We start from the raw sequence: 16,361 nt of genomic DNA, 5'->3' as shown, positions 1-16,361 counted from the left end.
CCAGGCTCTGAGCTGGCAGTCAGCACAGAGCCCGACGCGGGGCTCGAACCCACGAACCGCGAGATCATGACCCAAGCGAAAGTCGGACGCTTAACCGACTAAGCCACCCAGGCGCCCCAAAAGTGATTCATTTCTATACAGGGTTAGAAAAATAACCTGGGGACCCTGGTTTGAAACCCAGCCCTGCTGTTCTGTCTATAAAATAAAGAAATGGAACTATTCTAGTGGTTTCCAGGCCTGGCTGTGCATCAGAATCTCTTGTGGGTCAAGTGAAGCTAAAGACACTGGATGCTACCCCAGGCTTAGCAGGTCACAGTCCCCTGGGATGATGGATGCCCAGTGCAGCTGCATTGACAGCCAGCTCACCAGGTGATTTGACTGTGCCCCTGATTTAGGAGGGCCCTTCCAGCTATAACCCCCCATGCAGTGAATTCAGAGCAGGATTTGGAGCCTGGGTTAGGAAAGTGATCACATGATAGCTCTGGTCATGTGCTAACTGGGCTTCCATGAGGCCAGGGTCCCAGGCCCTGGTCCAAACCCTGATTCAGGGATAGCACCAAGGCCCAGAGGAGATCAAGGGTGAGCCCACTGTGCCAGACATGAGAGCACAGCCCAGTTGTCCTAATTTTCAGTTCCAATCTTCCCAACTGAGACAGAGAATATTATTTTGGCTGTTGAAGAACTTCAAATGGATCATACACTAAGTTATTTTTTGTGTCTGGCTTCTTTGGTTCAATATAATAATTTGCAATCATCCATGTGGTTGGATACACCAGTTTGCTCCTTTTGTTGCTCTGTAGGGAGTCTGTTGTACAACTCTACCACGATTTGTTTATCCCTTCACCTGTTGCTGACATTTAAGTTGTTTCTAATTGATAGTATTATGAATAAAAACACTGTGAAGCATTCTCATTGTTTTTCTGGGTGAATGTTTCTGTTTCTTTTGGGTAAATACCTATGAGTGGAATTGCTGGACATAGGACAGTTGCCTGTTTACCTTTGTAAGAAGCAGCTTCTCAAAGTGGTTGTATACTTCATATTCCTTCCAGCAAGGAGTGCGTTCCAATTGCTCATCTCTTCCCCAATACCTGGTATTGTTCCTGTTTTTACTTTTTGTCATTCTGGGGAATGTAGTTTTTAATTTTGTTTTGTTTTGTTGATGGCATTTTTTTTCTTTTCAAATTTTTATTTAATTTCTGATTAGTTCAGGCACCTGGATGCTTCAGTCAGTTAAGTGTCTGACGCTTGATTTCACCTCAGGTCATGATGTCAGAGCCCTGAAGTCAAGCCCCACATTGGGCTCCATGATGAACAAGCAGCCCGCTTAAGATTCTGTCTTTCCTTCTGCCCCTCTCCCACTTGCACACACATGCACTTGCTCTCTCGCTCTCTCTCTCTCAAATAAAAATAAGTAAGTAATTTTTAAAAATAAAAATAGGGGCACCTGGGTGGCTCAGTTGGTTAAGTGTCCAACTTCAGCTCAGGTCATGATCTTGTAGTCTGTGGGTTCGAGCCCCGCTTTGGACTCTGTGCTAACAGCTCAGAACCTGGAGCCTGCTTTGGATTCTGTGTCTCCCCCTCTCTCTCTGCGCCTCCCCTGCTCACACTCTTGTCTCTATCTATCAAAAATGAATAAATGTTAAAAAATTTTTTTAATAAAATAAATTCTAGATAACATACAGTCATTATTGGTTTCAGGAGCAGAATTCAGTGATTCATCACTTACATACAATACTCAGTGCTCATCATAACAAGTACCCTCCTTAATGCCCATCACCTATCTAGCCCATCCCCTTCCTCTCACCCTTCATCAACCCTCAGTTTGTTCTCTGTCTTTAAGAATCTCTTACAGTTTGTTTCTCTCTTTTTTCTTTTTCTCCCCCCCATATGTTTATTTTTCTTAAATTCCACATATAAGTGAAATCATGTAGTATTTCTCTTTCTCTGGCTCACTTAATTCACTTAGCATAACACACTCTAGCTCCATCCACATTGTTGCAAATGGCAAGGTTTCATTATTTTTTAATGAAAATGGCTGAGTAATATTCCGTTGTATATAATATATCACATCTTCTTTATCCATTCATCTCTCAATGGACATTTGGGCTCTTTCCATAATTTGAGTATTGTTGATAATGCTGCTATAAACATTGGGGTGCATGTACCCCATAAAACCTGTATTTTTGTATCCTTTGGGTAAATACCAGTGCAGTTTCTGGGTCATAAAGTAGTTCTGTTTTTAACTTGAGGGACCACCATACTGTTCTCCAGAGTGGCTACACCAGTTCCCACCAACAGTGCAGAAGGGTTCCCCTTTCTCCACATTCTCACCAAAACCTGTTGTTACTTGTGTTGCTAATTTTACACATTCTTATAGGTGTGAGATGGTATTTCATTGTGGTTTTGATTTGTCTTTCCCTGATGACATATGATGTTGAGCATGTTTTCATATCTCTGTTAGCCACCTGGATGCCTTCTTTGAAAAATTATCTATTCATGTCTTCTGGCCATTTCTTAACTGGATTATTTGTTTTTGGGGTGTTAAGTTTAATAAGTTATTTATAGATTTTGGATACTAATCCTTTATCCAATATGTCATTTGCAAATACCTTCCTCCATTCCAGGGGTTGCCTTTTAGTTTTATTGATTGCTTTTTTTTTTACTCTGCAGAAGCTTTTCGTTTTGCAGTCCCAAAAATTCATTTTTGTGTTTGTTTCCCTTGCCTCTGGCAACATGACTAGTAAGAAATTACTGTGGCCAAGGTCAAAGAGGTCCCTGCCTGTGTTCTTCTCTAGGATTTTGATGGTTTCCTGTCTCACATTTAGGTCTTTCATCTATTTTGAATTTATTTGTGTGTCTGGTGTAAGAAGGTGGTCCAGTTTCATCCTTCTGCATGTTGCTGTTCACTTTTCCCAGTGCCATTTGTTGAAAAGACAGTCTTTTTTAACTGGATAGTCTTTCTGCTTTGTCAAAGATTAGTTGACCATATAGTTGTGGACCCATTTCTGGGTTTTCTGTTCTGTTCCATTGATCTGTTTTTGTGCTACTACCATACCATCTTGATGACTATAGCTTTGTAATATAGCTTGAAGTCTGGAATCATGATGCCTCCAGCTTTGCTTTTCTTTTTCAGGATTACTTTGGCTATTTGGGGTCTCTTGTGGTTCCATGCAAATTTTAGGAGTGTTTGTTCTAGCTCTGTGAAAAATACTGATGGTATTTTGATAGAGATTCCATTAAAATGGAGATTGCTTTGGGTAGTAAGTCAGGGAAGGCCAGAGAGAGTGGGAGACAGAGAGAGAGAGAGAGAGAGAGAGAATGAGACAGATAGAGAGAGAATCCCAAACAGGCTCTCCACTGTTAGCGTGGAGCCCAGCACAGGGCTTGAACCCATGAACCAGGAGATCATGACCTGAGCCAAAATAGAAAGTCAGACATTTAACCGACTGAGCCATCCAGGTGCCCCCAGAGCATAGATCTGTTACCTCTTTGGTTAGGTTTATTCCTAGGTACATTATGGGTTTTGGTGCAATTATAAATGAGATCTAGTCCTTGATTTCCTTTTCTGCTGTTTCATTATAGTGTATAGAAATGCAACATATTTCTGTAAGTTGATTTTATATCCTGCAACTTTGCTGAATTCATGTATTGGTTCTAGCAATTTTTGCTGGAGTCTTTCAGGTTTTCTACATAGAGTATCATGTCACCTGCAGATAGTGAAAGTTCAACTTCTTCCTTGCCAGTTTGGATGCCTTTTATTTATTTTTTGTTGTCTGATTGCTGAGGTTAAGACTTCCAGTACTTTTAAATTGTAGTGGTGAGAGGAGACATCCCTGTCTTATTCCTGACCATAGAGGAAAAGGTCTCAGTGTTTCCCCATTGAGGATGGTATTAGCAGTGGGTCTTTCATATATGACCTTCATGACGTTGAGGTATGTTCCATCTATCCCTACTTTATTGAGGGTTTTTATCAAGAATTGATGCTGTATTTTGTTAGATGCTTTTTCTATATCTATTTAGAGGATCACATGGTTTTTATCCTTTCTTTTATTAATTGGTGTATCACATCAATTGATATGAGAATATTGAACCACCCCTGCAGCCCAGGAATAAGTCCCACTTGATTGTAGTGAATAATTCTTTTCATGTACTGTTGGATTCAATTTGCTACTATTTTGTTGAGGATTTTTGCATCCATTTTCATCAGGGATATTGTTCTGTAATTCTCCTTTTTAGTCTGGTTTTGGAATGAAGGTAACGCTAGCCTCATAGAAGGAATTTGGGAGTTTTCCTTCCACTTCTATTTTTTGGAACAATTTGAGAAGGATAGGTATTAACTCTTCTTTAAATGTTTGGTATAATTCCCCTGAGAAGCCATCTGCCATGGACTTTTGTTGAAAGATTTTTGATTACGGATTCAATTTCTTTGCTTGTTATGGGTCTATTCAAATTTTCTATTTCTTTCTGTTTCAGTTTTGGTAGTTTCTATCTTTGTAGTAATTTGTCCATTTCTTCCATATTGCCCAGTTTGTTGGCATATAATTTTTCATAATAATCTATGATTATTTGTATTTCTGTGGTGTTGGTTGTGATCCCTCCTCTTTTATTCATGATTTTATTTACTTGGATATTTTCTTTTTTCTTTTTGATAAGTCGGCTAGAGGTTTATCAATTTTATTAATTCTTTCAAGAAACCAGCTCTTAGTTTTTTTGATCTGTTCTACTGGTTTTTTGTTTGTTTCTCTATCATTTATTTCTTCTCTAAACTTTATCATTTACCTTCTTTTGCTTGCTTTAGGCTTTATTTGCTTTTCCTTTTCCAACTCCTTTAGGTGTAAGGTTAGGCTTTGTATTTAAGACTTTTCTTGCTTCTTGAGGTAGGCCTATATTGTAATATACTTCCCTCTTAGGACTGCCTTTGCTGCATCCCAAAGATTTTGGACTGTCATGTTTTCATTTTTACAGCCTTCCGTGTACTTTTTTATTTCTTCTTTAATTTTCTGATTAACATTAATTCTTTAGTAGGATGTTCTTTATCCTCCATGTATTTGTGGTCTTTCCAAATTTTTTCTTGTGGCTGACTTCACGTTTCATGGCATTGTGGTGTGAAAATATGCATGGTATGATCTCCATCTTTTTGTACTTGTTGAGAGCTGATTTCTGACCCAGTATGTGCTCTGTTCTGAAGAACGTTCCATGTGCACTCAAAACGAATGTGTATTCTGCTGCTTTACTATGAAATGTTCTCTTAATACATCTGTTAAGTCCATTTAGTCCAGTATGTCATTCAAAGCTATTGTTTCCTTGTTGATTTTCTGGTTAGATGATCTGTCCATTACTGTAAGTGGAGTGTTACAGTCCCCTACTATTATAGTATTATTATCAATGAGTTTCTTTATGTTTATTTTTTAACTGATTTATATATTTGGTGGCTACCAAGTTGGGGACGTAAGAATTTACAATTGTTAGGTCTTCTTGATAGATAGACCCCTTAATTATGATGTAATGGATTTCTTCATCTCTTGTTACCGTTTTTGTTTTAAAATCTAGTTTGTCTGACATAAGTATGGCTACTCCAGCATTCCATCCCCTTACTTTCAATCTGCAGGTGTCTTTAGTTCTAAAATGAGTCTCCTACACAGCATATAGATGGGTCTTGTTTTTTTTTTAATCCATTCTGATACCCTTTGTCTTTTGACTGGATCATTTAGTCCATTTACTAATGGATTATTAGTAAGATAATTATTGAAGATATGAATTTACTACTATTGTGTTACCTGTAAAATTGGTATTTCTGGTTATGTTCTCTGTTCCTTTCTAGTCTTCATTGCTTTTGGTCTTTTTTTCCCCAAATAGTCCCCTCTAATATTTTTTGCAGGGCTGGTTTAGTGTCACAGACTCCTTTAGTTTTTGTTTGTCTGGGAAACATTTTATCTCTCCTTCTATTCTCAATGACAGCCTTGCTGGATAAAGTACTCTTGGCTGTTATTTCTGCCACTCAGCACATTGAATATACCCTACCATTCCCTTCTGGCCTGCCAAGTTTCTGCGGACAGATCTGCTGCAAACCTGATCTGCCTTCCCTTGTAGGTTAAGGACTTTTTTCCCCTTGCTGCTTTCAGGATTCTTTCCTTGTCTGTATTTTATGAATTTGACAATGATATGTCTAGGTCGTATGGCCAGCTTTTGTTGAATTTCATGGGACTTCTTGGATTTCAATGTCTGTATCCTTCTCTAGGTTAGGGAAGTTTTCAGCTGTAATTTGCTAAAATAAACCTTCTGCCCCTTTTTCTCTTTCTTTATCTTCTGGAACTCCTGTGATGCAAATGTTATTGCATTTTAAGAAGTCACTGAGTTCTCTAAGTCTACCTTTGGGATTCATTACCTTTCTTTCCCTCTTCTTTTCAACTTCATTATTTTTCATAATTTTTTTCTTCCTTATCACAAATTCGCTCCTCTGCTTTGTTCATCCTCATTGTTATGGCATCCATTTGGATTTGCATCTTGGTTATAGTTTTAAATTTTGGCCTGACTAGTTTTTAGTTATTTTATTTAAAAGAACTAAAAATTATTTTAAGGAATTCTCTCATGTCTTCTATGCTTTTTTCAGGCCCAGCTAGTATCCTTATAATTGTTTGAATTTCTAGTTCAGACATCTTACTTCTATCTGTATTGATTAAATCCCTGGCTATTACTTCTCCTTCCTATTCTCTCTCTCTTTTCTTTTTTTTACAAATAGTTTATTGTCAAATTAGTTTCCACATAACACCCAGTGCTCATCCCCACAAATGTCCTCCTCCATGCCCATCCCTCCTCCCCCCCACATCCATCAGTCCTCAGTTTTTGTCAGCATTCAAGAGTCTCTCATGGTTTGTCTCTCTCCCTTTCCCCCACCATTTCCCCCCTTCTTCTCCCCCTTGTTCCTCCGTCAAGTTCCTCCTAATCCTCCTATACATGCAAACATATGGTATTTGTCCTTCTCTGCCTGACTTATTTCGCTCAGCATAACACCCTCAAGGTCCATCCATGTTGCTACACGTGGCCAGATTTCATTGTTTCTCATTGCCATGTAGTATTCCATGGTATAGATAAACCACATCTTCTTGATCCATTCGTCTGTTGATGGATACTTAGGCTCTTTCCATGTTTTAGCTATTGTTGAGAGTGCTGCTATGAACTATTCTCTCTTTTCTTAATGTTTATTTATTTTGAGAGAGAGAGAGTGAGAGCTAGTGGGGGAGGGGCAGAGAATCCAAAGCAGGCTCCAGGCTCTGAGCTGTCAGCACAGAGTCCAACGCAGGGCTCAAACTCATGAGCTGTGAGATCATGTCCTGGGTCTAAGTTGGTTGCTTAGCTGACTGAGCCACCCACATGCCCTAACTTCCTATTCTTTCTTTTGGGGTGAATTCCTCCATCTGGTCATTTTGTCCAGAAAAGAAAAATAAAAGCTACATCTAGGTGTGTTTTGGTCTGCTTGTTAAAAGAAGCTTCCACAAGGTAGTTGTTTTTCTACTTGTGGTAGACTTGTGGTTTTCTTCTCTTAGATTGATTTCTTGAGTGTTCAGAATGATTTGACATTTATCCAGCTGTATTCGAAGGATGAGGTAGGCCTAAGGTCCCCCTACTCCTGCACCATCTTAACACCCCTCCCTGGGGAACGTATAGCTAATGGCATCTCAGGGTTTTAATTTGGGTCACATCTTTTCATATGCTTGTTGGCTATATGTATATAAATTCTTTTGTGAAATGTATTTTTGTAAAAATATTTCAAAGTTTTTGCCCAGTTTTAAATTGGTCATCTGTTTATTATTGACTTCGTTGGAATTCATTACATATTCTGTATACAAATCCTTTGTCAGATTCATGTATTGTGAATATTTTCTCCCAGACTGTTGCCTGCCTTGTCATTTTCTTACTGATGGCTTTGATGTGTTTTGATGAGCAAAGTTTGAAGAGCAAGTTCTTAATCAAGTCCAATTTATCATTTTTTCCTTTTATGGGTTAGTGCTTTTTATGTCTTAAGAAATCTTTTCCTACCCCAAGTTCACAATAATCTCCTATCTTTTCTTCAAGAAACCTTATAGCTTTAGCCTTTATATATAAATCTGCTATCCATCTAAAATTATCTTTTGTGTATGGTAGGAGATAGGGGTTGAGGTTCATCTTTTTTTCATGTGTTTATCCAGTTATGCTAGCTCATGTTTTATTTTTTCAAGTTTTTTTATTTCTGTTCCAGTATAGTTAGCATACAGTGTTATGTTAATTTTAGGTGTACAACATAAATTCAGCTATTATGTACATTACTCAGTGATCATCACAAGTGCCCTCTTTACTTTAATATTTATGTATTTTGAGAGAAAGAAAGAGGAAGAGAGAGAATCCCAAGCAGCCTTTGCACTATCAGCATAAAGCCCAACAGGGAGGCTCAAACCCACTAACCATGAGATTGTGACCAAAGCCAAAATCAAGAGTTGGAGGCTTAACCAACTAAGCCACCCAAGTGCCCCCAGTGTTCTCTTGGTCCCTGTCACCTGTTTTACCCATCTTCCCACCATCTCCCGTCTGGTAACCATCTGTTTGTTCTCTGTAATTAAACCTGTTTCTTGGTTTGTCTTTCTCTCTTTTTTTCCTTTTGCTCATTTGTTTTGTTTCACATTTTAAAATTTCTTTTATATTCTCATTGAATTTACCTTAGTGCCCTTGTCAAAAACCAGTCAATCAATGACGTATATGTAGGAATATCTCTGGCCTCTCTATTCTGTTCTATTGATTATTTCTTGCCAGTATTACATTGTTTTGATTATTCTGACTGTAATAAATTTTGAAATCAGTGAGTCTTCCAACTTTGCTCTTTTTCAAGATTGTTTTTGTTTTCACTAGTTTAGGTTCTTTGAAAGTTGTCAATTTCAAAACCTGCTGTGATTTTATTGGGATTATGTTGAATCTGTAGACGAATTTGAGGAGAATTGACTCTAACAATATGGAGTCTTCCAGTCAATATGTATGATTTATCTCTCCATTTATTTGGGTCTCTATCTATATGAAGCTATTATAAATGGTATTTTTATTGTACTTTCCAATTGTTCTTTAATTTATGTATTTTAATAATTTAAATAATTTAATATTAAAAATGTTAAATTAAAATTCTTTTTAATTTAACAGCCTTATTCAAGTATAATTTACATAATATAAAAATCACTCATTTTAAGCTTGCAGTTTAGTATGTTCTTAGGTCAATTCATACAGTTGTAAAACTATCACTATAATCTAGTTTTAGAATATTTCCGTCACTCCAGAAAGTTCCCTTGTGCCTGTTTGTAATCAGTCCCCACTCTCAACCCAGCTCTAGACAACTGCTGACTTCCTTTCTGTCCCTGTAATTTTATCTTTCTAGAAATTTCATATAGACAGAATCATATAATACCTAGTCTTATGTGTCTGACTTCTTAAACACAGTGTACTGTTTTCAGGTTCATCCATATTGTTGCAATCGTTCTTTCCTTTTTTATTATGGAATAATAAAATCCATTGTGTGGTTATACTACATTTTGTTTATTCATTCATCAGTTAATGGATATTTGGATGGTTTTCAATATGGAGCTATTTTGAATATTGCTGCTATGAACATTGTGCAAATTTTTGGGTGGATGTGTGTTTTCATTTCTCTTGGGTATATACCTAGGAATGGAATTGCTGGGTAATATGGTAACTGTGCTTAACTGAGGAACTGCCAGACTGTTTTCCAAAGTGGCTACACCATTTTACAGTTCCACCAACAGTATATGGAGATTCTTATCCTCCACGTCCTCGTCAACACTTTCTATCAGACTTGTGCATTATAGCCATCCCTAGTGGATGTGAAGTAGTATCTCATTGTGTTGATTTGCATTTCCCTGGTGACTAAGGATGTTGAACATCCTTTTATGTGTTCATTGGTCGTTTGTATATCTCCTTTGGAGAAGTGCATATTCAGATCTTTTACCCATCTTTTTTATTGAGGTAAAATCCACATAACATAAGAATTAACCATGTTAACGTATGCAGTACTGTGTTAAAGTATACAATTTACTGGCATTTAGTACATTCACAATGTTATGCAACCATCACTTGGTTCCAGAATGTTTTATCACTCCTAAAGGAAACAAAACACCATACCCATTGAGTAGTTACTCCTCATCTCTCTCTACCCCAGTCTTTGGTAATCATTAATTTGTTTGTTGTCTCTATAAATTTACCTATTCTGGAATTTTATACAAGTAGAATGATACAACATGTGACCTTTGTGGCTGGCATCTTTTACCTGGTGTAATGTTTGGAAGTTCATCTGCATTGTTCCATGTATCAGTACTTCATTGCTTTTTGTGATTAATATTCCATTGTATGAATATATTTCATAGTTGTTTATCCATTCATGAAACGATGGAAGCTTGTTATTTCCACTGTTTGGTTATTGTGAATAGTGTTGCTATAATTGTTCGTGTGTAAGTAATCAAAAGATTTTTTAGCTATCCTAGATCCCTTGATCTCTTCCATAAATTTTAGGATCAGCTTATCATTGATAATTTTTGCAAAGAGGTCAGCTGTGATTTTGATCTCATTGAATCTGTAGATCAACATAGGAGGTATTGGCATCAACAATGTTAATTCATCCAATTCATGAACACAGACTATCTTTACATGTATTTTAGTCTTTAATATTTTTCAATAATGTTTTGCAGTTTTCAAAGCAAACAGATTTTACTTCTTTTGTTAAATTGCAAATGGTATGCTTACTATTTTAAATTGCATTTTCCAATTGCTTTTTTTATCTGCCAGTACTTAGAAATACAATTAATTTTTAAATCAACATTTAAACCTGTATCCTGAAATCTTGCTAGCTTCGTTGTAGATTTCTTAGGATTTTTCTATGTAAATAATCATGTCATCTACAATTAAAGATACTGTTACCTTTTTATTTCCAATCTTTATGCCTTTATTTCTTTGTCTTGCCAATTGCACTGGCTAGGAGTTCTAGTACAATGCTGAATTGAAGTGGTGAGAGAGAGTACAGCCTTTATCCTGATCATTGAATAAAAGCATTCACTATTTCATCATTAAGTGTAATATAAACTTTAGGGCTTTTTTGTAACCATACTAGATTTTTCTTGAAGTGCCCTGACCCTGATTAAAATCAAGAGACACTAGTGTTAAGGCTGGGACTTTTTTAGCAAATGGAGACAATTTTTGAGATTTATTCAGAACAACTTTACCAGGCACAGGGTAGAAACCCAACCCACATTAGAATAAGCAAGAAGAGGAATTTGTTTTGTGTGCAGTAAGAACATCTAGGAGTCTATCTGCTTTAGGCAAGAGGGATCTGGGGAATCAAAATGCCATCAGAATAATTTCCATCTCTTGACTCTTCTTACATGTTTACTTCATTCTCAGCAGAAGTCTCCCTCCCCTACTTCTCATCACCTCATTTGCCAAAGATGTCACCATGAGCTCCAGATTTATGGCCAGCCAACTTAGCAACTCTAATGAGAAGAAAAGGCCTAGTTTTAAGTAGTTCTGAAAAAAAAAATTCTCAGGATTCATTATGTGGATCAACTCTGGTCACATGGCCATCCCTGAACCATCACTGTAGACAAGGAAATGGAATGCCCTCATTGGTCAGGCCCATCCTACCTGTTCCTTTCCCTTGGATCCAGGGGATGGGGTGAGCCCCACCAAAGTGTGATGGACTGAAGATGGGAGGGGCAGTTTCACAAAGAAAAATCAGAATATTATTTCTACAAAATGAGGGAATAGGTCTCAGCATAAACCACGACTGCCCACACCCTCATGCAGATGATCTCTGTGTGTTCCAGGTCTGGCACTATCCCTGGACTTCTCTGAGCTTCAGAGTCCAGCATGCAAGTGGTGGTCCCTGCCCTTCTTGGCCATATCTGAAAGGTCTCATGAGGCATTGTGTGGGGAAAGCTGTGTCTAAGCTATAAAATACAGTGCACACATAAGGGAGCAGTCATGAGAGTGATTACTAAACAGCTGTTCTAACCCATCTGTCCCTCTGTCTTCTTCTATCTCTCTCACAGAACACCTGAAGAAGCCACTTGAAGACTACATGGCCCTCTTCCCCAGTGTGAGGATTCTTCGAACCAAGAAACGGGAAGGGCTAATAAGGACCCGGATGCTGGGGGCCTCTGCAGCAACCGGGGATGTCATCACATTCTTAGACTCACACTGTGAAGCCAATGTCAACTGGCTCCCCCCCTTGCTCGGTAAGCAACCCTCCCAAGGCAAGGTAGGCCCCAGCCTTCTGCAGGGGTCATCCACAAGGGTTCTCTTGACTGCTTGAGATGCTGCCAGCCAATGCCAGGTGCCACGAGGGATTCAGGACTGCTCAGAGACCTTCATTTTACAGAGAAGGAAGCTGAGAGAGGAAGTGACTTGCCCAAAGTCATACAGCAGCATACTAATGTCTAGTTGTATGATTGTCTCTTCCAGATTAGTTGAAATTTTATTGGAAAGCCAGTCAAGGCTCTCTACTGTAGGAGCTACATTGTGGAGGGACATTAGCCTAGCAACTTAGAATAGTTAGCATTCAGTGCCCTGCTACCGAGCCAGGAAAGTTGTAAACGTTATCTCCAGTCCTCACAAAACCATGCCAGGTCAAAACTGTCCCCATTCTCATAGTAGAAGAAACCAGGTTTGGAGATACTGAGTGACTCAATATTGTTCCCTTGGGTCACAAGTGTCAAAGTCACCATCTCTGGCCCCAAAGTCTGTCTACTCTCAGAACTCACACTACCTCCCTAAATTCATTTCCTCTCTGGAGAGTTTCCAACAGCTATCAGGAAAGGGCTGTGGACAGGGCAGCGTGATCCAGGCGTCATCCAGCACAGCCACATGGACAGAAGGGAGATGAGGATTGGATGCTGGGCAGTGAGGTGCCTCATAACTGGCTGAAGAAGCAGGTCTAAATTCTACAGAGTTCAGATTTGTGGAAGGCGATGAGCTGGTGCTAACAGGCGGACATCAAAGAAGAAATGTCCCCCTTAATGGGACATTAAGCCTGGGAATCAGGTGAGGGACAGGCCAGAGACAGATTGGAAAATAGTTATCAATCCAGGGAGAAAAATAAAACTCACAAATGAGTAGGTACGCTCTCTGTAACAGAAAGCTCAGGAAGCAAAGAAGACTGTAGTTCATGGCCAGAATGAGCCTATGGCAGAATCACCTGGAAGACTCACTAAAATAGAAAGTGCTGACCCCACCCCAGAGTTTGATTGAAGAGGTCTGGGGTAGGGCCTGAGCAGCTGCTTTTTTTTTTTTTTAATATTTTATTTATTTTTGAGAGAGAGAGAGAGAGACAGCATGAGCAGGGAAAGGTCAGAGAGAGAGGGAGACACAGAATCCGAAGCAGGCCCCAGGCTCTGAACTAGCTGTCAGCACAGAGCCCGATGTGGGGCTCGAACCCACGAACCTTGAGATCATGCCCTAAGCTGAAGTCAGACGCTTAACCGACTGAGCCACCCAGACACCCCTGAGCAGCTGCATTTCTAACCAGCTAACCTGGTGCCAGCTGCTGATCCAGGGACCACACTTGGAGGAGCACTGGTTGGGCCATCAGGCAGAGCTGAGAACAGAAAGCAAAACCTGCACGGCTTAATCGGATAATCCAGCACATTCATTCTCTAACACAGATCAGCATGGAACTTCAGTATTAAATTATACTCTTCTGACCCCAAGGGTCCAGGATCCTGCTGGGTTAGGAAAAGGATATAACCTACACTTTCTGGTAAACTCTTTATCTAATTAAACCAAGAGATCTCTGCATCTGCCTCTCATTACTAAAAAAGAAAAAGAGAGAAAAAAGTGTGACCATAAATCACCTAATTTATAGTGCTGAGGAAACAACCCATTTGTTGGGTCATTCAGTGACTCATAAAGAGAATGAAGTGGTGGGGCAGGAAGCTGAGCTTGGAGTCTAAATAGCCCTTAACTCTGTTTCTATGGAAATATATGAGCTTAATTTTCATAATCTGCAGAATACATGGAGGAAACATTCTCCCTCTTTTTATTTTTTATTTTTCCAATAGGAATGTGAACCAATGTTATAGATGTAAACGTCTGTCCCTGTTAACATGAGCAGCCGACAGAGTGCATCAGGGCTTTTGTCTCTAAACCATTAACACCTCCATGCACAGCTCTCTCTGCCTTCTGGGGAGATGAGGCATTCCTGAGCCTGAGAAGGATTCAGCCTCCCAAAGGAAAGCCACTCTTGATCCTCACTGCTGCCGCCACCATCACCACCACCACCACCACCATCATCATCATCATCATCATCATCATCATCATCATCATCATCACAGCTCTGCTAGTCCGTTAGCTTTTTAGGCCACAGCCACATTTGAATTTGACAGTTAGTGGGAATGCAGACAGGCCAGACGTTATTATCCACATAGAACAAATGAGAAAACTAAAGACCAAAGAGAATGAGGGAAATGCTGAGCTTCTGAGCTTCTTTCAGCAATCCTGCTCACAGCAATGTCCGCGCAGCACTAATGAGATGTGTGAATGTGCGAGAGGCTGGGCTAAGCACCTGGGCCCCACTGTCCCACTTGGTCTTCACAGGAACCCCACAAGACAGGTGCTGTTTTCCTTCATTTTGTCGGCAAGGAAGCTAAGTTTCGGAGGCATCAGATAACCTTTGTCAAGGTTATACTGCTTGTGGGTGACAAAACCAGGGTTGGGACCTGAGCAATCTGTCCCCAGGTGAGTGCAGCACCCTGGAATGCTGGCTCTCTGATGCTAAGCCTTGACCCCTCCCACCTCCCATTTTCAGCCAGCCTGCCGCAGGCCCAGAGCCTCTCCAGAAGTGAGATCCCCTGCATGGCCATGAATAATTTGGAAGGGAGGCACCTCTCTAGATCTTTCCCTGGAGAAGTTTCTTCGACTTCATTAGGAATCCCTAGGGAGCCTGTTTGCAAGGCAGTTGCAAGCTCCACCCCCAGAGATTCTAGTCAGTGCACCTGGGGCAGGTGTTTTTTAAATACATCATGGGTACATCGAGCCCTGGTAGCCCAGAGGACACACTGCTGAAAGCAGCCCTTCTCAGGCTTTGTTAAAACTATGTGCCACAGTTAGAAATACATTGGACATCTCAATCCAATATGCAGATACATACCCATGCAATATAACGGAAACCCGTTTCTTGAAAAAATACTTTTTCTTATCAGGTGGAATGCACCCTGACACTCAGTATTCTTTTTTGGTTCATTACACACACACACACACACACACACACACACACACACTCAATCAATTTAATGACCCATCTATGAATTGTGTCTTGCAATTTAGAAAAGGGCAAAAATGCTGCTCTCTCTCAGAAGAAAAAAGTACTTGATGAAGCCTGAGCCCGCACCAGGCAGCTCCCAGCCTACACTGGCCCTACCAGACTTTACATTCCCAGCCTTGAACTGGACTGCTGGCCCAAGCAGCCAGGCACCCCAACACAGACCACTTGCCCATCTATCACTGGCACCCCCAAGCTGCAGCCACAGCTTCTTGGCAGAAGGAACACTGAAGAACAGAGCAAACCAAAGCTTAAAATTCTGGTTGGTTCGGTGGGTAGAGTGCATTTTACAGAATCAGCTTCTCCCTGGCTTAAAGGGGACCATAAAAAGCCATCTGGCTAGGGACTGCCCTTGCCATCTTGAATCACCTAGCCTGTAGCATTCCTGCAGGGCAGAGGGCTGCCAGGCCTTGCTCGCACATCAGTCATGAGGAGCTCATGGGATAGTCCATGCCCTCCTCAGTAGTTCTGACTGTTGGAAAAAGCGAGCTGAACTCTCTTGCAAGGAGGGCCATTTGTTCACTGACCATAGCTGGGAAGTTTTGAGGACCTGTGAGGGGTGAGTGCTGGGGTGCCTGGCTACTTCAGGCCGGGAGTCAAGTTTAGGACTCAGAATGCAGAGCCTGACAAGGCCAGAGCAGGAGCCTTCTCAGAAGGAAATTAACTTCTCTTTCTGCAACAGTGCTGACCATTACAGGCAACCGTGCTGGACACCCCTAACCACCGTTGGATCCAGTACTCATAGCAGCCTGTGGTGCTGAGACTCTTCTCCCCATTTCACAGAGGAGAGCACCGGGGCTCAGAAGCATTATTTATGTAGCTCAGGGGAACAGGCCTGGGATGGGAGCCCTGGTCCATCTTTCTTAAAGCCTGCACTCTCCCTTGCTCTTGGGATTCTCAAACTCGAGTGTTCAGAGCAATCACTCAGGGAACACATTAAGAATGCAAGCAAGGTGCAGAGCAGGGTTGTGGACATAGCTACTCCCCCCATCCTGCCTCCCTAACGGGCATCTCTTGGCTT

At 40.4% G+C, this 16,361-nt stretch overlaps 1 protein-coding gene across 2 annotated transcripts in view; it reads left to right on the top strand.

Moving 5' to 3' along the window:
* GALNT10 (polypeptide N-acetylgalactosaminyltransferase 10) overlaps window positions 1-16,361 on the top strand; it is a 218,290-nt gene that overhangs the window by 164,386 nt on the left and 37,543 nt on the right. For both annotated transcript variants that reach the window (XM_039257471.1, XM_039257472.1), the window contains one exon: window positions 12,075-12,260. In XM_039257471.1, the coding sequence (XP_039113402.1) occupies window positions 12,075-12,260 (186 nt within the window). The remainder of the gene's footprint in view (window positions 1-12,074; window positions 12,261-16,361) is intronic.

The sequence above is a fragment of the Hyaena hyaena genome, unplaced genomic scaffold, assembly GCF_003009895.1.
Source record: "Hyaena hyaena isolate Hyena2069 unplaced genomic scaffold, ASM300989v1 scaffold_619, whole genome shotgun sequence".
Taxonomy (NCBI): domain Eukaryota; kingdom Metazoa; phylum Chordata; class Mammalia; order Carnivora; family Hyaenidae; genus Hyaena; species Hyaena hyaena.
This window is presented reverse-complemented; position numbering and strand designations above follow the sequence as displayed.